General features: G+C 34.3%; 1 protein-coding gene across 1 annotated transcript in view; it reads left to right on the forward strand.

The window, feature by feature from the left end:
- The window catches only part of SLC38A6 (solute carrier family 38 member 6), a 67,685-nt gene extending 44,172 nt beyond the window's left edge, over positions 1 to 23,513 (forward strand). Inside the window, 10 exon segments of the mRNA XM_017895553.1 lie at positions 7,767 to 7,849; positions 8,333 to 8,391; positions 14,165 to 14,230; positions 14,465 to 14,518; positions 16,343 to 16,422; positions 17,072 to 17,172; positions 21,427 to 21,551; positions 22,709 to 22,853; positions 22,962 to 23,056; positions 23,239 to 23,513. Coding sequence (XP_017751042.1) covers positions 7,767 to 7,849; positions 8,333 to 8,391; positions 14,165 to 14,230; positions 14,465 to 14,518; positions 16,343 to 16,422; positions 17,072 to 17,172; positions 21,427 to 21,551; positions 22,709 to 22,853; positions 22,962 to 23,056; positions 23,239 to 23,319 — 889 coding nt within the window. The 3' untranslated portion in view covers positions 23,320 to 23,513.
- Positions 23,514 to 26,045: the final 2,532 nt, after the last annotated feature.

The following is a 26,045-nucleotide window of genomic DNA, read 5'->3' on the forward strand; positions in this document are numbered from 1 at the left end:
GTGTTAGCCAGGATGGTCTCGATCTCCTGACCTCGTGATCCGCCCGTCTCGGCCTCCCAAAGTGCTGGGATTACAGGCTTGAGCCACCGCACCCGGCCTAATTCAGTAAATATTTATTAAGCTGTAGTGGCAAGTAAAATAAATGTAGTCCTTGCCCTCAAGACACTTAAAAATTAGGCAGAAATGTAGCAGTAATAGAATAGAAACTACTCAGCCAATGGTTATTGATTACCCATATGAAAGCACTGTTCTGTGAACCATATGAAGCACCAGATACAACCCTTGCATTCTTTGAGGGTGTGAGATAGGCTAAGACAGGTCTGAGATTGAGATGCTCTTAAGGAGGAGTAAAGGGTAAATTTCTGGGGATACACAAGACTGGGGTTGGGGATGGGAGAAGGTTGAATATACTGACAGTACAGGTCTTAAACAAAGGAGGGGAGTGAGTGATATTGCTGTCACTTCTCAGCAAATCATAGTGATAAAAAATGTGGCAGTTACAATTATACCTGTTTGAAATTCCTATTATATATGATGGCAAAAAAATAAATTATTTGCAAGGACTTAATTGTTTCATTTCCTGTTTTTGAACAATATTATAAATAATACTAAACCATGTCATATCTCTTTTATCTTTCTTTATTTAAAAAATTGCATCTTATATTTGACTTGCCTCTTTATAGGGAAAAAACAAAATTAATTGTGCCTTTCTTTTCACTGTGTAGAACAAGAAAATTTTAGAAAAATGAACTTGAAAAGACAAGATAAATCATTTTAATTGCCATGAAGTTATTTCACATAGTTAAGTTTCAAGCCACAATACAAAACCTGTCAGACTTTTAGATTTGAATATTGGGTTGTTCTGCTTCAATAATTGAACTTGTTCTGGAATGCAAGGAAAGGTTTCAAAAATTAGTTTTTAGCTTTTACAACGCAGCTTCCATTAAAGAATTCTACTTAGATAACTGCAAATACATATTTGTAAGAAAAGTGTGGTATACTTTAGATCTGAATAGAAACCATCAAGAAAATGTAGTTGAAAAAAGACAAATAGAAGTCCTAAATGATTTTCTTCATCAGAAGATATTGTTCATTTTATGATACTTTACAATTAATGAGGTTTCCACATTCATTATCACATCTGATACAACTACCTTATTTTATCTACAGTTTTATCTAGTTACATTTTGATTTTATGCTTAGGTTGATAAACAATTCCTGTTAGAAATAGCTATGTAAAATTCATTTTTGTATTTGCTGTGGAAAACATTGAGGACACCTTCTATTACTCAAATTCTATGTGAGAAATTTATATTTTAGGGTTAAGAAATCAAGGCAATATGAGGTAGAATAAAGAGGACTAGACTAAGAGTAAGGAGATGTGTGCTCTATCCATTTCATATTCAATAATCTCAGGAACTTAATTTAACTTCTTTTGACTATATAAATTACTTGGAGCCTTCGGTTTTTTTATGTGATGTAATGGGGGTACCAATATTGCCTTCTTAAAGTTGCTGGGATGATCAAGTAAGATATATATACGCATGCTAATAGCATGTGTATAAACAAGCATGTGTGTACAGAAACTTACAGTACAGTATAAATGTGGAGAATTAAGAAATTCTAATAATTACTATATTAAAGGTGGTGTTTCCCTTTTTGCCCTGACTGCCAGGAAGCTCAGAGTCAAATGTGACACGTTTGAATTAATATAACTGTGTTAATTCCAACAGTTGTCACATGTGTTTTCTTTTTTCTTGGTCCTGAATTTGGTGGCTCCTATTTGTATTCTTTTATTGTCACATGTTGGTGGAAAGAGGAGGGATTATAAATTATTTTAGAAATAATTAAAGTAGTATGTGGCAGAACTGGTATTGAAATTTAGGTCTTCTTTCTCTAAAAGTGATATTTTTACCGTAGCTTCATTTTAAATAATTGGCAAATGATTTACATTGTTGCATTGATTTTTTGTTTGTTTTTTTAAAATAAAAATTAAAGTGAACTTCCATCTCACTCATATTAATAGAAAATTGGTTAAAATGTTATTTTACATGTTAGAAATAGATTTTAAAATCATATACTTCAAAATGCTGTGGTCAATTTGCATAATCTGTTACGTTTTAAAATTGTATGTCTTTTTAACAACCTTATCTTGTTTTAAATGTAATATATATTCATTTATTTTGGCTAATTATATTAACTTATTTGAACGCAGATAAATCATTAGACTTGAAAGCTTAATGCTAGAAAATAATTAAGAAATAAATATTATGATAATTGACTTTACTATCTATAAAAGACAGTTTTTTTCTAGATAGACTTACATGGCAGTATTCTATGAGATCAACATATTGATAAACTTTTATTTTAGGGTTTGATTTATAATAAATTTTAATTAAGATCTTTCAGGTGTGCTAATTTTCTGGGTTATCTGCAAGCTTGGTGTACCTTTGAAATATAAATCTTTATAAAGATATCAAAATGAAACTGTGTTCATAATAATCTAATAGATGTCAGAAGCTATAATATTTATACTGAACTTTCATGATGTATCTATATATTTCATAGAATAACTTACATTTTTAAAATCTATGACTGTTAAAGTTGGAAGCTCTCTGTTAACATTTAATGATCTTGTCAGGGGAATATGATTGACACAATTAAGTTGTCCTGCATTTTAGTTACATAATTGGTATTGGATGTGAGTAAGATCCTAATTCAGAACATGTGATACTCTTGTTCCATTCCTTTCGAGAATGAAATTAAAGCAACTTATAAATAAATCTGGTTTTCATTAAAATATGGAAAAATACATCTGCATGCCAAAGCATTTGCAGTACAGCTAAGGATTTATACTCTATATTTCATACTTGGAACATTTTATCATACAGGATTAAATCCACAGATCAAACAAGTTCTCTAGGAAGTATAAAGGTTTTACTCTAATTCTTTTGGCTTAAAGAGAATGTATATTTAGATCACAGTAGGAAAACAGGAGTTCTGTTAGATCATTCTTTATTCCCCCCTTAGGAAAAAAATTAAAGTTAGTACATTCTTCTAAAATGCTTATTTACAAAAGAAATGTATATAATATGTACTTTTTGAGATTTCTTTTTACTAGTTTGTTTTTCTCAGGCAGCAGTTTTATTTTGTAAGTTTAATAATTTCTGTTCTTTGGAAAATATCCATTGAGAAACACAATTCATTTGTCTGTGACACACACATGAAATCTAAACTAATTTTACTGTGCTTTACTGTGTTGCCTTTATTGTTAATGAATGGTAAAGAAAAGCACTGTATTTACAATTGGCTTTATTAAGATGAATTATTAAGGATAAGAAATGATTAACAATAACCAGTAGCCAAGCCAAGGATAGAGAAATTGTATTTTACAGTAAAATTATTTTTATATTAAGAATTTAAAGTTCAATCCTATGAAAAGGAGAATGCAAAGCATGATCTTGAAATAAACGAGGTAGTATCTGAAAGTATTTCCATTGCTGCTGTGACTAAGATCATCATCTTCCTTTTGCTGATTTTACAGACATATAAAATGAAGTTGTTGAGCCAGATGATCTCTAAGGGCTCTTCCAGCTCTAACATTCCATAACTGTGGTTCTGAGTTACTGCTGGGAGGAGGTAAAGTTATCTTCAGTCCCACAGTTCAGTGCTTTGGTCAGTTATATGACTTTTATGGACATTAAATGAATTGTGATCTGAAATAGTATAAAGTAAGTGGTGTTCAGAATTTCAAAAAGTGTTCCTTTATTCTTACGCAGGAGAAAAGAGTCCTGGTCCTGGGGATTAAATGCTCCCTTTTGTACGACTTCAGCTTCATGATCTTTTTTTTTTTTTTTTTTTTTTTNACATGTGATACTCTTGTTCCATTCCTTTCGAGAATGAAATTAAAGCAACTTATAAATAAATCTGGTTTTCATTAAAATATGGAAAAATACATCTGCATGCCAAAGCATTTGCAGTACAGCTAAGGATTTATACTCTATATTTCATACTTGGAACATTTTTATCATACAGGATTAAATCCACAGATCAAACAAGTTCTCTAGGAAGTATAAAGGTTTTTACTCTAATTCTTTTGGCTTAAAGAGAATGTATATTTAGATCACAGTAGGAAAACAGGAGTTCTGTTAGATCATTCTTTATTCCCCCCTTAGGAAAAAAATTAAAGTTAGTACATTCTTCTAAAATGCTTATTTACAAAAGAAATGTATATAATATGTACTTTTTGAGATTTCTTTTTACTAGTTTGTTTTTCTCAGGCAGCAGTTTTATTTTGTAAGTTTAATAATTTCTGTTCTTTGGAAAATATCCATTGAGAAACACAATTCATTTGTCTGTGACACACACATGAAATCTAAACTAATTTTACTGTGCTTTACTGTGTTGCCTTTATTGTTAATGAATGGTAAAGAAAAGCACTGTATTTACAATTGGCTTTATTAAGATGAATTATTAAGGATAAGAAATGATTAACAATAACCAGTAGCCAAGCCAAGGATAGAGAAATTGTATTTTACAGTAAAATTATTTTATATTAAGAATTTAAAGTTCAATCCTATGAAAAGGAGAATGCAAAGCATGATCTTGAAATAAACGAGGTAGTATCTGAAAGTATTTCCATTGCTGCTGTGACTAAGATCATCATCTTCCTTTTGCTGATTTTACAGACATATAAAATGAAGTTGTTGAGCCAGATGATCTCTAAGGGCTCTTCCAGCTCTAACATTCCATAACTGTGGTTCTGAGTTACTGCTGGGAGGAGGTAAAGTTATCTTCAGTCCCACAGTTCAGTGCTTTGGTCAGTTATATGACTTTTATGGACATTAAATGAATTGTGATCTGAAATAGTATAAAGTAAGTGGTGTTCAGAATTTCAAAAGTGTTCCTTTATTCTTACGCAGGAGAAAAGAGTCCTGGTCCTGGGGATTAAATGCTCCCTTTTGTACGACTTCAGCTTCATGATCTTTTTTTTTTTTTTTTTTGGCTTATCATAATTTTTTGTTTTATTTTATTATGGTAAGAATACTTCACATGAAATTTGCACTCTCAACAGATTTTCAAGGGTATAATGCAGTATTGTTATCTACGAGGGACAGCAAAACTAACAGATGGAATCTACTTTGGTATTCCTTTGGGCATTTTTCCTCCTGGCACTGCAACTGTCTGGGTCTAATATTGGGTCCCAGAAGGAAAGACATTTCAGACATAGAGCCCTGGGCCTTTTGCCAGCTTCAGAAATTTGGTTGCCAGGTGTTCCTCAATGAAAGATCTTTTGAAATTTCTGTTTTGATTCTTACTCAAGAGTGACTAGAAGATAAACATGTTGAGTATCATTTTTGTATTATTAATATGTGTACTCTTTTAGTACTTCCTGCATACCAGGAATTGAGGGGCATGTGCAAATGGAGAGAGCAAAGCTTCAGGCCCACTAAATCTGTGAATACTTATGCATAGGTTGTAGTTTCTGGCATATGTATTTCCTAATGACACAAATTAGGGTGGAGAAGGGAAAAGTGTTGTCATGGTGCTGTTTCTGCTGCTGCTCCTTCTCTTGTTCTGTTAAAGAGGAAGTTGTCAGCACCCAACAGTAACAATTAAGTTCATGTTAGAAGCCACTGGTTGAAATCCATATAGAAGAAGACCTTTGCTTAATTTAACATGGCAGTGGGAGACTGGCTATCTGATAGAGAATGAAAGAGGATGCATTATTGCAAAGTGAGAATTTTGAGATTATCTGCCAAACAATTTGGAAAAGTCTCTATTGGTCTTTAATGCCCCAAGCTCCCATTTTTGCATAAGTTTTACTTTGTTACTATTGTGCATGTGTATGTATGTGTATACACTTCAGTGTAAAAATCTGACGGCTATGATAAAGAAAATTTAGAAAAAAAAGCAAATAAAATCATGCATAACATCTCTAACCTAGTCACTGTCCTTTTAATTCTTTTGAATTTTCCCAAAAGCTTTCAAAATATAGTTAATAATTATATTTATATCATCATCATTTTCCATTTTATTCATTGTGTTTTTTCTTAAAGCCACATAACATTTCATTGAGTATGCTCTTCTAAATATTTTCAGATGTTGGGTATATATGGAGTTTTCCTCCAGCTTCTCAATATTATAATAATGTACTCAACAGCTTCATGTACATAGAATTTTCTCTATTTTATTTTCTTAGAGTAGACTGCCCCTACATTTTTATTGCTCTTGCTACATATAATCATTGTTTTTCCAAGAGATAGTACTAACTGGCAAGATCACTAGCAATGTATGAAGTCCAGTTGTGCCACATCCTTGAATATTTTTGTTTACTAATTTTGCTATATTAATTGCAACAGTCTCATTATTTCTTTAATTAGCATCAATGATTGGATTTTCTTCATATGTATTTCCTAATTGTATTTCTTTCATGAATTGTTTCTCCTTTACATACAAATCTATTGAGGTCTTGGGGAATTAATTAACTTTAACTTTTAAAAATGTCTACATATGTGTCTATCTCACATTGAAAATTGAAACCACATATATGCAAACAAGGAGAAAATAAAATTGCTTATATTGCTATCACATAAAATGTCTACTTTTGGTATTTTAAGTATATCCTTCTGGCTTTATATGTGCATCCAGTTTTGTTTTCTTCAATGAACAAATACAAAATCATGTTAACCTACCTTTTTCTCATTCTGTATTCTAATGCCTTTATATGAAAATTTTAATATTTTACAATTGGTAATTAATGCCCTTTCCTGAAATTTGGAAAAATGTATATAGAAAACTATAAAGAAGAAAAATGACCTACTATTTTACCACCCAGAGATAATGGCTATCAATACATTTTAGTTTCTTTCCATTTTTAATGCATCTATGTTTTTCCTCAAAATTATCATGCTGTATACACACACATATGATGTTTACTGAATATTCAGTATATTTTATTTCAAAATTATCATGGTCTTGAAGGTTTGTTTTCAATTTTTATTATTTTAAATGTTTTCAGTAAACATCTTTTTATAAAAGTCTTTGTTCTTCAGGAACAGAAAACCAAACACCGCATGTTCTCACTCGTAAGTGAGAGTTGAACAATGAGAACACATGAACACAGAGAGGGGAACATCACAGACTGGGGCCTGTCAGTGGGTGGGGGGCAAGGGGAGCGGGAGCATTAGGACACATACCTAATGCATGCAGGGCTTAAAACCTAGATGACAGGTTGATAGGTGCCGCAAACCACCATGGCACATGTATACCTACGTAACCTGCACATTCTGCACATGTACCCCGGAACTTAAAGTAAAATAAAATAAAATAAAAATTTACAAACAGTCTTTGTTCTAATTATTTTTAGTAGTCTTTTATAAAAGTGTTTTCAAGTATATAATTATTTGAAAATTCTTTATCTCTCTTGCCAAATTGCTTTCCAGAAAGGTAATTTATATAATTTGCATTTTCACCAGCTTTTTGCACACCTCATCACTCCTCACTAATGTTGACTATTATCTTATTTTTAAATATTTATTTATTTGGTAGTTGGAAATGGCATCTCTTTGTTTTTATGCATTTCTAAATGTAAATTCATTAATAAGAATAATGGGATCCCACAAGAACATTTTAATGAAAGGAGGTGGGCTTTTCCTAATGGCTGGTTGTAATGGTTATAACTCTGTGTGTGTGCGTGTCTATGCGTGTGTGTCAGAACAAACAGTGGAGTCCCATGCCTAAAGTGAACTTTTTTTTTTAAATAGATATTGGTATCTTGATGGACAAACACTGCTAATAATCATATGTGTTGGCATCGTGTTCCCTCTTGCACTTCTTCCCAAAATAGGTAAGTCTTTATAGAGCACATTATTTGTTTAGAGAAAGGAAAGAAGGGAGGGAGGGAAAGAGAGAGAAATATTAAGGGGCTTTCAAATTTCACAGTACCACATTTTTGGCAGAAGCATGGTGGTTGTGAATAATTTTAAACTTGGCCTTATTTTAGGTTGTTCAGCCTTCAGCCCTGCCTAGTTAACCTATTACTTGGTTTGCAGTAGTATTTTGTCTGCCCCACTAAAATAAAATCTTTACGGCGGAACATTAAAGAGCAGCCTTTCCTTACAGTGTACCATTAGTGGTAAGCCAGTTCCAATTCTGCTGTACAGAGCTACATAAATGATCTGTGACAGATAGTTGGAATGTTGTTATTCTGAGCTCTAAGCCCCAGATACCAACCACTGTAATAGAAAACATGCCTAAGATGTATAGTTTTAGTTGTACATTAAAATCACTTTCCTTATAAATTGCTTTTTATTTTACTGTTACTTTACAGGCTTTCTTGGCTACACAAGTAGTTTATCATTTTTCTTTATGATGTTCTTTGCTCTTGTGGTAAGTTTAAAATATAATACATTGCTTATCTCCTCACTAAAGTTGGACTCATTGTGTTAATGTCTTTCTTTTAACTGTTTTGTGTTGGGAAGGGTATCTCATTTTATTTCATTGTGTTATTAAAAGCACTTTTGTTCCATTAAATTATTTCCTTCATTGTATCTATTTTGAAGGGGCTTAGGTAGAACAGCATTTCAAATTCAGCATTTCTTGTGGTTAACTAGAGAGGAGAGCATGCCAATTCTGTTAAAATCTTAGATGGAGTGTAATTCTTTGTGTAAGCATATAAATTTATTCCTGTACCATATTGTATGAAGAATCAGTCTGGTTCTAATCTGTAAAATCTATTTGAGACTAGTCATCTTAATCTTGAAACTTTATTCCATTAATGAAATAAACAGAGCTTCTGGGACTACACTGAGGAGATCTAGTAAGAACTGGATTGCCTGAATTCTCCTATTTTGTCTGGTTTATTTAGCATAGATAAATTCTCATAAAAACACTGCTGCAAATAAATATTTTTCTTCACATGTGGGATATATTCCTTATGTTTTAATTAGCTCATTTTTATTATATAAAATTATCAGATGACAAATTTAACTTATTTTGATATTATAAAATAATATAAAGATAAAAGAATTTAAATTTATTTCGTTCAAATTCTTCTAAAACATCTTAACATTCTAAAGATAGTACCTTTGTGTGAAAAAGTCTTTTTTTCTTTGTATAGCAGTTTATTCCATAATCAGTATCTAAATGTCAAACCTTAAGTAGAATTAAACATTTTTAACGTTCCAAGAATATACATGTCCAAATGAGCTTTTCATGAGCTTGGTTCAACTCTTTCTTGTTTTTGAAAATGCATGAAAGAAAACAGCCATATGTAAGACCAGGGCAGCACATCAGTAGTTAAGCCATATTATAGAGCCAGATTTCAAAGCTGTCAAAACAACCCAGGGTGCATTTAACTTAGGCTAAGCTATCTTCTGAGACACAGGAATAAAATAACTTTAAATTATTTAAACAAAGTGGAAGTGACTCTGATTTTAGTGTATATAAGCATTTATCCTCTATTGAATGCTCTTAAAACTAAAAACATTTAACAATGTTTGCATTTAATCATTTGTTGAATTTAACAACATTAAAATCATTCCTCTTCTTCTCTCCGCAGTTGTCTGACTTACATCTTACAAATAAGTAAATTGAACATACACTTTGTAGGCTCCATACTGAAAAAGAAAAAAACTAAATATTTCCATCATAATTTGATTGTTGAGAAGTGTGGTTAGAAGTGGCCTGCATATGCAAATGAATGTATGGATATTAAAGAGAATCAGTGTAGATAACATACTGAATTTTTCTCTCACAGATAATTGACAATGCAATCATTGCATAGGTAGGAGTAATTGAGTTTTCATAGCCAATAGCTTAAAGCAGATTAAATGTATTGATATGATATGTTTACTGCAGTTTTGTTTCTGTCATGACAGATACTCTTTCATTCAATGCAGATTTCTACTGTAGCAGTCATATGGAAATAATACCCATATTCTACATTTATTGTAATGCCTTATAAACCATCTGCTCAGATTTTTACCTGTGAGCACAGTTTAAATTTAATCTACAGTGGGGCAATGAAGAACACTCTGTATGCTTTTTTATTTTGTGTGTGTTATTTTTGTTGAGACGAAGTCTCGCTCATATCGCCCAGGTGGCGTGCCAGTGGCCGAGATCCTCAGCTCACTGCAAAGCTCTGGCCCTCACCGAGTTCACGTCCATTCCTCCTGCCTCAGGCCTCCCGAGTAGCTGACTACAGGCGCCGCCACCGTCGCCCGGCTAGCTTGTTATTTTTTTTTTTTTTATTAGAGACGGGTTCACCGTCTACTAGCCAAGATGGTCTCGATCTCTTGACCTTGTGTCGCCCGGTCTGCAGCCTCCCAATCATGTAGGATTACAGCTGAGCCACCGCGCCCGGCCCTGTACGCTTTTTTAAATCACTCTTTTAATTGGCATGTTTATTTTATTATTTATTTATTTAGAGACAGAATTTTCCTCTGTTGCCCAGGGTGGAGTACAGTGGCACGATCTCAGTTCACTGCAACTTCCACCTCCTGGGTTCAAGCAATTCTCCTGACTCAGCCTCCCAAGTAGCTGGGATTTCAGGTGCATGCTAATTTTTTTTTTTTTTTTTTAACTAGAGATGGGGTTTCACCATGTTGGCCAGGCAAGTCTTGAACTCCTGACCTCAAGTGATCCACCCACCTCGGCCTCCCAAAGTGCTCGAATTACAGATGTGAGCCACCATGCCCAGCCGCCATGTTTATTTTAGATTCTCTGAATGTTAGCTTTTAAAATACATAGTGGTTAGGAAAAGGAAACATATGTATACTAACCCAGAATTTTGGAAGGATACCAATTTTCATTTATTATTTTGTCAATATGTGTTTGTAAATATGTATAGTATTGATATCACATTTTTAAAAAAATCAGTTCAGAAACTATTATTTTCTTATATTCTTTGAATAAAATAAATTAAAACCTATATTTTATCTGTTCTCCCAGATATGATTTTCATTTTAAAATGTAACCTAAATTTTGCCCCTCTAAAATATTTTACAATTTTAAAATAAATTTTATCAGTGTCTCAGAATGATACCAACAAGATGGATTTACCTTTTTTGGTAAATTTACTTTTTTTGGTGTATTTTAGAACACAAACGAATTACCATTCGTTCTAAAAGTTCTATATTTAGTGCAGATTAGTATTCTAAGCAACGTTTTAATAAGTCAGTAATCCAATTAGACAACTTTTTTTTTTAAGAGACAGAATCTCTTTCTCCATTCACCCAGACTGGAGTGCAGTGGCATGATCATAGCTCACTGCAGCTTCAAACTCCTGGGCTTAAGTGATTCCCTTGCATCAGCTTTCTGAGTAGCTAGAACGACAGCCGCATGCCACCATGCCTGTATAATTTCTTTTTTCTTTTTGAGACAGAGTCTCGCTCTGTCTCCCAGGCTGGAGTGCAGTGGCGCCATCTCGGCTCACTGCAAGGTCCGCCTCCTGGGTTCACGCCATTCTTCTGCCTCGGCCTCCCGAGTAGCTGGGACTACAGGCACCCGCTACCACGCCCGGCTAATTTTTTGTATTTTTAGTAGAGACAGGGTTTCACCATGTTAGCCAGGATGGTCTTGATCTCCTGACTTCGTGATCCGCCTGCCTTGCCTCCCAAAGTGCTGGAATTACAGACGTAAGCCGCCTCGCCCGGTCAGATAATTTTTTTTTAAATGTTTGTAGAGACAGAGTCTCATTATGTTGCCCAGGCTAGTCTTTAACTCCTGTATTCAAGCGATCCTCCCACATTGGCCTCCCAAAGTGCTGAGATTATAGGTGTGAGCCACTGCACTGGCCTGAAATAGAGAATTATTTAAATGGATTTTAGTCAGAAGCTTTCCTTCTACTGAACACTATGTTAGACATTTTAGGGTGTGGAAATTTAACTGGACACTAGTCTTAAGGATCTGTCAACCTAGTAGGGGAGATAAATTTCTTTTCAAACATAGAGAACAATGTGTGCAATATATAATTAAGTATTGATATATTTGCTTCAGAATAAGAGTCTCAAGAGTTGAGAGAAGAGAAGGCTCACTGAGAGCTAGAGTAAAGGAGGATTTTAAAGGAAATACAACTTGAGTTGAGCCACAGAAGATGCAAAGGGCTTACAGCAGAGAGCAGGAAGGGAGGCCTTTTGTGCAAGTGAACAAATATTTTTAATACTTAATCTCCTTTTTGCTTTGTCATTCCAACCCCAAGACATCTTCTTACCAACCTGAGCAAGGACTTCCTGTTAATCTTTCCTCTTTGTTGTTGGGTCTCGTTTCACTCCCGTTCTGTACTTCTGCTTTGTGGAACATCATCTCTATCCACCCCATACCACCATGCAGGCTTGGAGTTGGGATGGATCTTTGCAGAGAAATTAGCTGTAGTAACTAAACTATTAATATAAAATCAGGCTACTACTTATTTTTTCTAATTAATAAAAATTAATGATAATATTGCATTTTGGAGCATTGCTTTGAAATATTTTGATTTGAAGGCTTAAGAAATAACAACTGATAAATGAGGCAGCTCACATACAGAATTTATCAAGGTACATGTTGCACAGCAAGTCCTCAGTAAATGTTTTTTTCTGCCAACACTACCATTGTTAGTAAGGGGAAAATATAAGAAACTGAATTTGGGCCAGTGCAGTGACTCACACCTGTAATCTCAGCACTTTGGAAGCCTGGGACAGGCAGATCACTTGAGCCCAGGAGTTCGAGACCAGCCTGGGCAACATGGCAAAATCTCGTCTCTACAAAAAACACAAAAATTAGCTGGGTATGATGGCCACGCACCTGTACTCCAACTACTTGAGAGGCTGTGGTGGGAGGATGGTTTGAGCCTGGGAGGTGGAGGTTGCAGTGAGCTGAGATTCTGTTACTGCACTCCAGACTGGGTGACAGAGTGAGACCCTGTCTTAAAAAAAACAGGAAAAGAAACTGAATTTGGAGCAGTTTCACCCTCACCCCATCCTCATCACCCTCACCCTTTTTTTTTTTGAAAACCTATCAAGATAATGATGGTGAGATTATTGCTTTTGATTTTGCTATTTCCTTTTGGTAAGTTGACTGTTTCATTTTATGTCATATTGAAAACTTACCTAGAAATGTCAAAGCAACTTGTCCAGTTTATCCTTATACAGTAATTTTTTTCTTGGTGAGTTTTTTAATTAAAAGTGATTCTTTAGTTCACTCCTTAACTTAATTCTAAAAGTATGCGTTTGCCTTATATTTGTTTTATCACTGTGTAAAATTTTGATTAAATTAGTCAAAATCCAAAACTAGGTAAATACAAAGTAGGGATAGAAATAGTGTTTACGTATTGGTCTCCTACAAAGGACAAATACTTTATTCTTTCTTGTCCCTTTGTGCACTGGGATTCAGCCTGGAGCAAACATTTACAGAGTAATTATGTGCCCTGAAACAACAGCAACAATGGTAATATTGACAGAGCCACAGCTATAGATCTAATAACAGGATGGCCACAATTAAGAGTAAAAACGTGAAACATTTTCGTTGATTAATTCTGGGAAACAGCATCCCTCTGGATTTCTTTTAATGTTTTTGTTTTGTTTTTTTTAATTTATTTTTACCAGCTGGAGTTCCCCAGCTATATGCTCTTATTCCAGCCAGCTTTCTCCACATTCGCCAAAAATAATTCAAATCTGTAAAAGTAAGGAGGGGCAGCACTTAATGCGTACCTCAGAAATCCCTGAGCTCCTCCTGTGTATAACGTCTCTACTTCTTTCTTCCTGTGGCCTTTCCGTAAACTGCTATTAAATGTTTCTCTATTCACTAATACCTACTCCACAAATAACCATATTCCTATATGACAGTCACTGAAAACATCATGTTCCTATTTTTAGTTGCACTTAAAAAAAAATGCCTTGATGATGTTGGAATTTTGAAAGTTGACACAAGAGTACCCTTAGTCTTTAATGGGGGAGATCTCTACTTAACACCCTGCAGTCTCCAACCCCCTCCCTGCCACAGGTGACCTTGTTAAATGTTGACCCCATTCTAACCAGGAAAAGTCACAGAAGCAGAGACTCTTCTATTAGCATCTGATTTGATATGGTATGAGACTATTGGAATGATACTGACCTATTTAAATTCAGTTTCTTATTCATTTTATAAGAAATTATCTGAGTGCTGATTCTGTTTACTTTTTTAGGTAATAATTAAAAAATGGTCCATCCCTTGTCCTCTGACATTAAATTATGTAGAGAAATGCTTCCAGGTAATAGCTTATATTTTCTTTTCAGTTTTTTCCTTTATATTTTAAACTAAAAGAAAAGAAAGACTAATGATTCTTTTCTGATTAATGAAAAGTAATGGCTATATTGCATTTTAGAACTTTGTTTTGAAATACTTTGATTTGAAAGCCTAGTAATAATAAATTCATCATTTTTATTGATATATTCTGAAATTTAATGGCTGTTGGTTTCTTTTTCCCCTCAATACTCTTAAACAGATTTCGAATGCTACAGATGATTGTAAGCCAAAACTCTTTCATTTCTCCAAAGAGGTGTGTAAGTTATTAACAGATACTTTTAGTTGATTTTTCACATTTCAAGTTTTAAGAGGTTTGTGTAACAGGGTCTCTTAGGTCTTTGTACCTGTAACTAATTAATTTTCATGAAAGTGCTAAGTATAGGATTGCCTACCAGAAGAATACTATTATTTAACACAGGGTGGCCTATTATGAAACAGCCACCTTTTTTTTTTTTTTTCCCCTGGCATGCCTTTAAATGGAGCCTGTTTTAAATGGGCCTCTGCCTAAAAGAACAGATTTACCGAATGTCTGGTCTGGCCAATAAGGTCCTCTGTGTATACAGACTTCCTGTTGCCCTCTGGACTTGTAAAGCTAAATAGCCAATTATATCAAAAACTCTTCCCTTGTGAGTAGAACCTTGGTCTGTAGCTAAACAGCCTCATCATTGGACTAGGGATTGAGCACTGCCAATATATCTTCTGGCCAACATTCCAGAGTTGAAATTTATGATGCCAGGAGTAGAGAGACTAGGAGACCAAGTCCCTTTGCCTTCTCTAAGAGCTGTAGGATACTGGAAATGCCTGTAAGAGCCCCTAAGCATCAGCAGAAGAGACAAGAACTGTGACATGGATGGTCTCTGCTTTACCATTCTAGAAGAGCTCAAAGTCTTCCCTGTTGCTGCAAGCTTCTTCGTCTATACTTTCTGACTCTGCTGAAATGCTATTTTGTATAGGTCCCACATGCTAGAATCCCCCCTGCTCATGTACAACTCTATTACTGAAGACTGTTGGCGTGGTTACTTCACCATGCAGAATTTTCCTTTTATCTCTAGTTTTAAATGAGAAATATCTCTCTGGTCCAAAAGGGAGATTACCAAATCTTTTACATGGTAAAGACCTCCAGGTGCCTTAAAGATCTAGGTAGGATAATTGACAAGCCAGGAAATTGAGCGATATATGAAATAGAGAATTTGTGAATTAAACTCTCATTTTCCTAGTCCAGCCTCAGGAAACACTACAACTTCCTCTCTCCTAAACCCCTTCAGATATTTAAGACTCTAGGCATTTTGTCCCAAGATAGGTCTTCATTTCTGGAATTTCTTTTGTTTAAGAGCCTAAAGTTAGTTAAGTGGAAAGTTTTTTAGAGCAGAAATGAAAAAATAGATCACCATCTTCTATTTGGTAAAGATGGTATTTTCACTTAAATGATAACTTCTTTTGCTTTACTCTGACTCTTAAGTATTCTAATAATAAAAAGAAAACAAAACCTTATACTTGTATATTACATTGGATCTCTTAAGAATTTGTAGGTCTAGAATAAATGATATTCATTCTCATTGAAAGAGATCCTAATCAAAGATGCTGGCAATATTAAAATGTGATTAATGTTTTTGATATTCCCTTGGATTAAGTTCATGAAAGCAGGTTCAAGAGTATTAACTATTCGTGCTGCTTAGAGTAAAAAGATACGTTTAAATGGTGCATACATTTAGAAGACTGAGAATTTAAAAGAACATTTCTAAAATGTTATTTTTATCTCATTTAAATATTATGGAATTTTTAAAATCTTATCCAGATAATGTAAAAGTCATGACTGTAGTAAAAGCAACATGGTATAGGAAACCAAACAAAAAATATTCTGGCTAGTACAGGCAAGCCCACTTCAAATAAAATATTTGCTGGTGATCACAAGTGTTTTCTCTTTTAAAAAATTCTTATTTTATAAAGAGAGGACTCATTAAAGATGAAATAAATATAATCAAATTGATTTTTTAAAGAACTGAGTTTTTTGTCAAATGAAATAATGGCTTCAGTAGAGCGACATTTAATAATTTTGTCTTTTTAAAATTTTTTTCAGAGTGCGTATGCCTTACCAACCATGGCTTTTTCATTTCTCTGCCATACCTCAATATTGCCCATATACTGTGAACTTCAAAGGTACTGTGGAATCCTGGAATATTTTAAATATATTGTGTTTCTTTTTACCTCTAGGGCTTTCAGATTGAATGACATTCTCTTTTATTAATCCTTTCCTCTCATCAGTGGATCCTAAATGTTAGTTTAAAACAAAACAAACTAGAGTTAGTTCTGTTCAAGGTGAGAATGTTTCCTACAAGTGTAATCTTTGAGGCTGGCTCACACCTGTAATCCCAGCACTTTGGGAGGCCGAGGCGGGTGGATCACCTGAGGTCAGGAGTTCAAGACCAGCCTGGCCAACATGGTAAAACCCTGTCTCTACTAAAAATACAAAAAAATTAGCCGGATGTGGTGGCGGGCACCTGTAATCCCAGCTACTCATGAGACTGAGGCAGGAGAATTGCTTGAACCCAGGAGGTGGAGGTTACAGTGAGCCAAGATCACACTACTGTATTCCAGCCTGGGCGACAGAGTGAGACTCTGTCTCAAAAAAAAAAAAAAAAAGAGAGGCGTAATTTTTGTGTACTAATTTCAAATGAGGAATTCTAGTGTATAGTTATTGATGAAGTTGTTCTTGAATGAGGAATTCTCTCTACCAGCTTAGGACATACTTGCTTCTTTACGTATAATTCAGATCACTTATTCTACCTTTGCCATTTTTGTCTTTTAGTCCTTCAAAGAAAAGAATGCAGAATGTTACCAATACAGCAATTGCTTTAAGTTTTCTCATTTATTTTATATCTGCACTCTTTGGCTACCTCACTTTTTATGGTAAGTACATTTTAAAATTATAGATGACAAAATAATAGTTACATAGATGGCCTCACGCCAATGTATAGACTTTACTTATGCCTTTTATTACTAAGTTAACTTGTTCAGGTCACCAAATTACAATGCAGAACTGTGGTAGTTCTTGAGGCCTGAACAATTGGATTATCTTTCTTTTAGAAAGGTAGTTCAGGTTTAAGATTAATGACTTCTTAGATGAAAATTTTCTTAAACACTTAAGTAAAATGTCAGGCTTAGGGACATTGATTCTTCCTATAAGAAAAAATGTGTAATTTTAATGATTCTGTTTTTCTTAAATTTTGAATTCAATATATTAGTCTAATTCAGAAATGTGGGGGTTGGGTGAGTCAGTCATCTTAATTGCAAAAGAACAAGTTGAGAAAGGAAAGGGTTTTACACTGGACTATAGCTGTATACTTAGATGTCAGACATCTCTGCCTTCAGACCTAATTATCACAGGATTCAGCAGATGTGCATTCTATGATGCACCATGACCTTTCTCCTTAATTATTTTTACAGGTTCTTTTAAATTTATGCAACAAAATAAAATTGCATTTTATTTCTTTTGCAAAATGATCTGCTTTGTATGTTGATTTTTTTTTCCTCTTCTGATAAGAACCTCAAGAAAAGTAAAGTTCTGTGTACACCATCAGGAAAAGCATTATTTCCAATGTGAGCATAGTGCCTGCTAGAGACACTACAAAGAAAGTTAAAACAGATTGTCTAACTTTTCTGCTCATCATTAATAAAACAAAATTACTTAAATATATAAACTTTATTTTTAGATGTTGGGTTTGTTTTTATACAGACTTGAACTCAATAAGACTTTTCTGTGTCAGTAAGATACTATAACAGGGTCTCTTGGGATCCAAATATGTTTTTTATAGTGGAATAGCTATATATTTCTTTTATTAAAATTGCCACCTGGCACAAACACTGTTATATTTAGGGATCCTCAGCAATGAGAAAAAGTCCAAAAAAACTGACCTCCTTCTTCTCCTTATGGATAAATATAACTATCTGGAAGAAACCTCAGATGGCTTGCCAGTATCCAGTCTGGCTGAGAAATTGTTACATGAATCACCATTAGGTGCTTAGAAGCTGTATTAAATTGTAGCTGTATTAAATTGAAAGGGATGTGGAGGAGGGATGGAAGCTAATACCTTTATTGAGCTAACATTTAAGCAAGTGTCAGGTATTTTATATATACTGCCTAACTTAATCCTTATAACAACTCTGCAAGCTAAGTGTAGGTTCATTTAGGTTGAGTAATTAGACCAGATACTTGAAGCCATTTAATAGTGGAATTGGGATTTGAATCTAGTTTTGTCTCTCTCCAAAACCAGTGCCTTTATTGCTGTGCTGTCGCCTCAGAAACTGTGCTGTAGAAGCCAGATTTCCTTTATTCCAAGTTTTTGTTAAGGTGATCGATCTTTTAGGAAAAATATGACTCACTTAAGCTGTAGGCATCCATCTATGTATGTATCTACGTGTAATCTATCTATCTAACATTGTTGCTTGAACACAAAGGCTAAAGGTTTTCATCATGTAGATGGTATGTTTCCTAGACAGGGATTTGCTTAGTTATCAAGTAAAGCCATTATGTTGTCTCTGATTTAATCCCTTCTCCACCAATGCAAATTCTTCAGAGTATGCAAATTTTATATAATGGAGAAATACACATCTAAGAAAATCACATGCTAGGTAGGTAGGCAGATAGATGGGTGGATGAATAGAGAGAGAGAGAGAGATAGGAAGAAAGAATAAATGATACAAAAGTAAGTTCTTCAGAGACAGAAGAGGCAGATATTGATTTGCTCTTGGATTGTGAATCATAGCCAAGAAAAGCCTTTGATCATATCTTTCTATCAGGATAACAGGAGCTTTGTGTCATAGGAAGAAATTGCTGATGGAACCTGAGATCTTATCATAAGGGCTAGCCTCAACTTTAGGCTTCTAATTCGTTTTACAGATGAGCAACTAAAGCCCAGAGAGGCAAAGTGACCTGTCACAGAATTAAAGGCAGGTGTCCTGAATACTAATCCAGTGTTCTTTCTGCTACTTTGTGATAATCTTTGTAAACTTAATACCCTGTTTGACAATGTGTATTAAACAGGACCGCCTCCTGACTTCAATGGCATATATAACTTGCAGAGCACCATTAGGCCCTTTCTGAGATTTGTAGAGATTTGTCTGAATCCGGGGAAGCATGCAGTACTCTATCCCTCACATATGTTATGGCTCAGTTAAGAACACAGAGTGACTGGCTCAGAAGAAGGGTTTTCATCCTGGGAAAGTAGAAAGTGGACATGTGACATCTATTTTGAATTTGTAATAAATCTAGTTCTTCAAGATTCAGGAGCTGCTTTGGATCCTTTTATGCAGAGCTCCCAAAGCTTAATTTTGAAATCTGTCAGATTAAAGGGACCTATAGGTATGTACCTAGATTAATGATACTTGCTCTGATTACAGCTGTGAAAGAAAGAGAAAAGGGTTCCTCTGGTGAGCCAGGCCAACGCCCAAATGTTGCATAATAACCAGGCCATTTAAAAAGTCTATGAGGTTGTTAAGCAAGAAGTGTTAATAGCTCATTTTATGATTCAGAAAATGGAAATAAAATAGTTTGCCATATTTCTCCAAAGACTCACAAGTATCTCACAGATTTGGAAATAGAATCCAGATTTCCTGGTTCTTCTTAGTCTCCTACTTAGTCCAAATCCCACATTGTGTAAAGTATGTTTTTGATACTTTGGACAATTCATTTCTCTCCTGTTTCCATTATCACTAGTCTAGTTCAGATTCTCTTTACCTCTCAGTGATTGTAACAGTAGCTGTTACGCCTGTTTGGGGTCTCTTTTTCTTCCGATCCATACTCCTGCTTAGTTCAGATCATAATACACTGTTCTTTGTAAGTCATTGTTGCATTTCTGTGGCGTACCAGATTGAGGCCACACCATGCAGAACTGTATTACTAGGTCTTAAGTGCATTTCCAGCCCTATCACCCACACACTGTTTCATCCACTCTAGTACTTACTAGACCACTTATTTTCTCAGATGCAAATTCCCTTTGCTTTTGTTTGTGCTGCTCCTTGCTCCTAGAGAATCTCTTCCCCCACATCTTTGAACATCAGCACACACGCATTGACTCATGTAATGTTCTCAGTAACCCTATAGTTCAGCATATTACCATCCCCATTTTAAAGATGTAGGAACTGAGAGACTCAGAGAAGTTAAGTTGCTAGTAACTGGTGGGATTTAAACGTGTTCTGTGTCATCACAGTTTAGAATCTCCATAGCTCTTGTTTAGAACTCTCTGGCCACTACATGTGTGTATCACACTTTCTGTCATATCTATATGTATTCATCTTATCTCTTCTTAAAGTTCCCTGAGAACAGAGGTATGTTTCCTTTGGTTGTTGATTTCCCTCAAAGAATCCTTTCTAAAACACTCTCAAATTAAAAAGCACCATTCTATTTTAAGTACAAACTGATACTTTTCCACAAAACACTGATATCCAGTGTTTCTGGCACCCTCAGTCTTCTTTCCCCTTGTCTTGAGTTGAGGTGAGGGAGACATTGTGAGAATGCAAGAACGCTGTGGAGCAAAGCTTGGTTGGCATGTATAAATCCTATTGCTGACCACCACACACTGGCGTACTAAGTAAGACATTTCCCTAACACTTCTCTTTTTTATCTAAAACATGAATCCACAGATGAAATATAACAAGCACCAAACTCTGAGATTCTAGAAAACACTGGTATTGAGGAAAAGATACTGGCTCTAGCACCAAAAAGAAGTAGGTGTATGGCACTGCCACTTTGTGTTGTGTGATCTTAGGCAAATCATTTAACACCTTTGGACCTGCCTATGTGTTAATATTGTTATCATAGGGACTAAATTCAACAACACATGTGAAAGCACTTTATAAACAAACAGCACAAATGGTCAAACCCTTAGATTATGGAAAGGTTCCAAAGAGATAATTTAGTATACCTATTCATTGTCATATTTTAATTTTAGAGGTTCTGCTCGTTCTGGTTTTATTAAAAGAAAAGAGTGTTGGGTTTCAAGAAGATATTTAATTAATGTCTCTGTTTCATAGGCTAGGGGAAAGGCCAGGATTTGGTAATGGGAATCTAAAATCTGTTATCATCCATTAGTGCAAAGGAAAACAATTTTTTTACTATTGATATATGAGTACTTTATAATGTAATCCTTATTATTTTATCTACAGACAAAGTGGAGTCAGAATTACTAAAAGGTTATAGTAAATACTTACCACATGATGTTGTTGTCATGACTGTGAAGTTATGCATACTATTTGCTGTGCTTTTGACAGTCCCTCTAATCCACTTCCCTGTAAGTACTCTTAAAGGGTTTTGTTGCCTAGTATGGATGCTTCCTAATAGGGCAACACTAATTCTTTGCAGAATAGAATGCTTGAATCATATCTAGTCTTGTATATGTTATTCACTTGTCAAGTAATTGATCAAAGACTTCATACTTGCATATGGCCCCATGAAAGCATAAAAATAACAGTGAACCACTAAGCTAATTTGTGCTTTTTGAGATTTAGTTTAGCTTTCCGTTCTCCCACAGCATTGTTTCCAATTTAGAAACTATAGTTCTTCTAAAGTTTTGGGGTTTTTTCCCCTCTTTAATTCTGTATTCTGTTTTCAAAAAAAATGTGCATGAAGAGGAAAAAGTCAAGTCAGCAAAAATAAGCTCCTCTGGTTTATTGTAAATTTATTTTCACTTAAGCATTCTAGTTCAATCTTGATCAAAATATTTTATTTGCTCTAGAATTGTAATTCAAGGGGCAAAACAGATTTTCATTGCATCTGGTTGCTATACATAAGAGTCTTAAGAATTTCTGAGAAAATGGCAACAAAGGCTTTGGGTATAAATGCATCTGCATGGATGTCTTAAGTCTCTAACGCTGAGTTTTGTAAGAACTAGGCCTTCAAGCCTCCTCCCTGTGTGGGCTGCAGTGCCAAGATTACAGCAGGGACTGGATACATTTTTTTGGGATGTGACCGCCTGCTGTTCCCTTAGCAGTGGGAAGTGTAGTGAACTATTTTTTCATATTTACAGGCTGTAAAACATAATATAAAATAAAATAGTAAGTGATATTTCTTTCCCATGGCATGATGTCTTTTTCTTTTATAAATTGTCTGTTTTTTTTAATCTGTTGAATTTAATGAAAATGATTCTTTGAGATTTTTTTCATATTTGTATTATTGGTAATTTAAAAAAATTATGCAACCTAAAAAAATTGCATGTGAAAATTTTTTCTAGCATTAAAGCTAGGTATTTTTATGAAGCTTACACAGAAGGGTTTAGTATATAATCAGTTTATGTGTATAAACACCTTATAATAATAGTTTATGCTGTATTTTTGGAATCTAAATGATATACGAGGCAAAAATATCATGGTTATTGTATATGTTTCTCTCAGCAAATATTTGGACTTTGACATTTCCTCTTTGCTATATGTTTCTTTTTCTGTAATATAGGCCAGAAAAGCTGTAATGATGATGTTTTTCTCCAATTTTCCATTCTCGTGGATTCGCCATTTTTTGATCACTCTAGCACTCAATATTATCATCGTTTTACTTGCAATATATGTTCCTGACATTAGAAATGTATTTGGTGTAGTTGGTAAGTTTTCTGTTTCAAAAAGTTCACATAATAAAATTGATAAAATTGTTACCCAGCCTCACATCTGAATCCAACAATATCCTCTCTTTTTTTCCCTCCAATTTAAAGGTGCCAGTACATCAACATGTTTGATTTTTATATTCCCAGGATTGTTTTATCTTAAACTTAGCAGAGAGGATTTTCTCTCGTGGAAAAAATTCGGGGTAGGTTGTTTTTATTTCTTTCTTTTAAGACTTCTATTCTAAGAAATAGTTTGTCAGTTTATATTATTTTACATACATCAAGAAAATCAATATATTTTAAAATATAAAATACATTATTTCAGACAGTAGAGGCTTAACAAATAATCTAATTGTGTTTTTTATATTTTTTCTTGTTTCTACAGGCATTTGTTTTGCTCGTCTTTGGAATTTTGGTTGGGAATTTTAGTTTAGCACTCATCATTTTTGATTGGATTAACAAATAAAAGAAATATTTCCTACTTCTTACAAGAATAATGTACCTCTATATGTAAGAATGAATTATTCTGGAAGATACCCTGGATGAAAAATAACATTTTAATAAAAAATATTAACAGAAAAGCAGAACAAAATGGCAGTGGGTATGGGGAAGTAAGAGTGTAGCAGTTTTAATCAAAAAAAGAAACAAACTTGAAATGCTTTTAAACATATTGGGTCAATCTTTTGTTTTTTAAATTAATATTTTTAATGGTAGTTTTATGTTTGCAGAAATCCTGAACAGAAAGTACAGAGTTCACATATACCTTTTTATGCCGACATACAGTTTCCCCTATTATTAACTCATGTTCGTGTGGTACGTTTGTTACATTTGATGAGCCAATATTAACTATTATTATTAACTAAAGTTCATAGTTTACCTTAGGTTTCATTCTTGGCAACGACTAGCAACCACTGATTTTTTTTTTAACTTTTATTTTAGGTTCAGGGTTACAAGTGAAAGTTTGTTACATAGGTAAACTTATGTCACAGGAGTTTGTTATACAGATTATTTCATCACCCAGGTATTAAACCCAGTACCCATTAGTTACTTTTCTGCTCCTCTCCCTCCTCCCACCCTCTACCCACAAGCCCAAGTTGTTTTTTTCTTTGTGTTCATAAGTTCTTATTATTTAGCTCTCACATATAAATGAAGACATGTAATATTTGGTTTTCTTTTCCTGTGTTAGTTTGCTAAGGATAAAAGCCTCCGCCTCCATCCATGTTCCTGCAAAAGACATGATCTTATTTTTTTATGGCTGCATAGTATTCCATGGTGTATATATACCATATTTTCTGTCCATCATTGCCATATCCAGTCTGTCATTGATGGTATATAGGTTGATTCCATGGCTTTGCTATTGTGAATAGTGCTACAGTGAACATTTGTGTGCATGTGTCTTTATGGTAGAATAATTTATGTTCCTTGTGGTGTATACTCAGTAATGGGATTGCTGGGATGAATGGTAGTTTTGCTTTTAGCTCTTCGAGAAATCATCATACTGCTTCCACAATTGTTGAACTAATTTACACTCCCACCAAAAGTGTGTAAGTGTTCCCTTTTGTCCGCAACCTCACCAGCATCTGTTATTTTTTGACTTTTTAATAATAGCCATTCTGATTGATATGAGATGATAATCTCCTTGTGGTTTGGATTTGCATTTCTCTAATGATCAGTGATACTGAGCTTTTTAATGTTCTTGTTGGCAGTATGTATGTCTTCTTTTGAGAAGTGTCTGTTCATGTCCTTTGCCCACTTTTTAATGGGATTGTTTGTTTTTCTCTTGTAAATTTGTTTAAATTCCTCATAGATGCTGAATATTAGACCTTTGTTGGATGTATAGTTTGCACGTATTTTCTCCTATTCTGTAGGCTGTTTACTCTGATGATAGTTTTTTTTGCTGTGCAGAAGCTCTTAAGTTTAATTAGATCTCATTTGTCAGTTGATTTTTGCTTTTGTTGCAATTGCTTGGTGCCTTTGTCATGAAATCTTTGCCCATTCCTATGTCCGGGATGGTATTGCCTAGGTTGTCTTCCAGGGTTTTTAAAGTTTTGGGTTTTACATTTAAGTCGTTAATCCATCCTGAGTTGATTTTTATATATGGTATAAGGAAGGGGTACAGCTTCAGTCTTCTGCATATGGCTAGCCAGTTATTCCAGCACCATTTATTGAATAGTGAGTCTTTTCCCCATTGCTTGTTTTTGTCAGCTTTGTTGAAGATCAGATGGTCATAGGTGTGTGGCCTTATTTCTGGGATCTCTGTACAGTTCCATTGGTCTATGTGTCTGTTTTTGTACCATTGCCATGCTGTTTTAGTTCCTGTAGTCCTGTAGTATAGTTTGAAGTGGGTTAATGTGATACTTCCAGCTTTGTTCTTTTTGCTTAAGATTGCCTTGGCTATTCAGGCCCTTTTTTGGTTCCATATGAATTTTAAAATAGTTTTATCTAGTTATGTGAAGAATGTCATTGGTAGTTTGGTAGGAATAGCATTGAATCTGTAAATTGCTTTGTCCAGTATAGCCATTTTAATGATATTGATTCTTCCTATCCATGAACATGGAATGTTTTTCCATTTGTTTGTGTCTTCTCTGATTTCTTTAAGCAGTGTTTTATAATTCTCATTGTAAAAATCTTTCACCTCCTTGGTTAGCTATATTCCTAGGTATTTTATTCTTTTTGTGGTAGTTGTGAATGGGATTGCCTGATTTGGCTCTCAGTTTGGCTACTGGTGGTATATAGGAATGCTAGTAATTTTTGTACATCGATTTGATATCCTGAAACTTTGCTGAAGTTATCAGCTAAAAGAGCTTTTGGGTGGAGACTTTTCTAGATATAGAATCATGTCATCTGAAAACAGAGATAGTTTGACTTCCTCTCTTCCTGTTTGGATGTCCTTTCTTTCTTTCTCTTGCCTGGCTGCTCTGGCTAGGACTTCCAATACTATGTTGAATAGGAGTGGTGAGAGAGGGTGTCCTCGTCTTATGCCAGTTTTCAAGGGAAATGCTTCCAGCTTTTGTCTATTCAGTATAATGTTGGCCGTGAGTTTGTCATGGATGCCTCTTATTATTTTGAGGTATGTTCCTACAATACCTAGTTTGTTGAGAGCTTTTAACATGAAGGGGTATTGAATTTTATCAGAAGCCTTTTCTGCATCTATTGAGATGATCAGTGGTTTTTGTCTTTAGTTCTGTTTAT

This window comes from Rhinopithecus bieti, unplaced genomic scaffold (genome assembly GCF_001698545.2).
Source record: "Rhinopithecus bieti isolate Rb0 unplaced genomic scaffold, ASM169854v2 scaffold_25987, whole genome shotgun sequence".
NCBI classification, from domain to species: domain Eukaryota; kingdom Metazoa; phylum Chordata; class Mammalia; order Primates; family Cercopithecidae; genus Rhinopithecus; species Rhinopithecus bieti.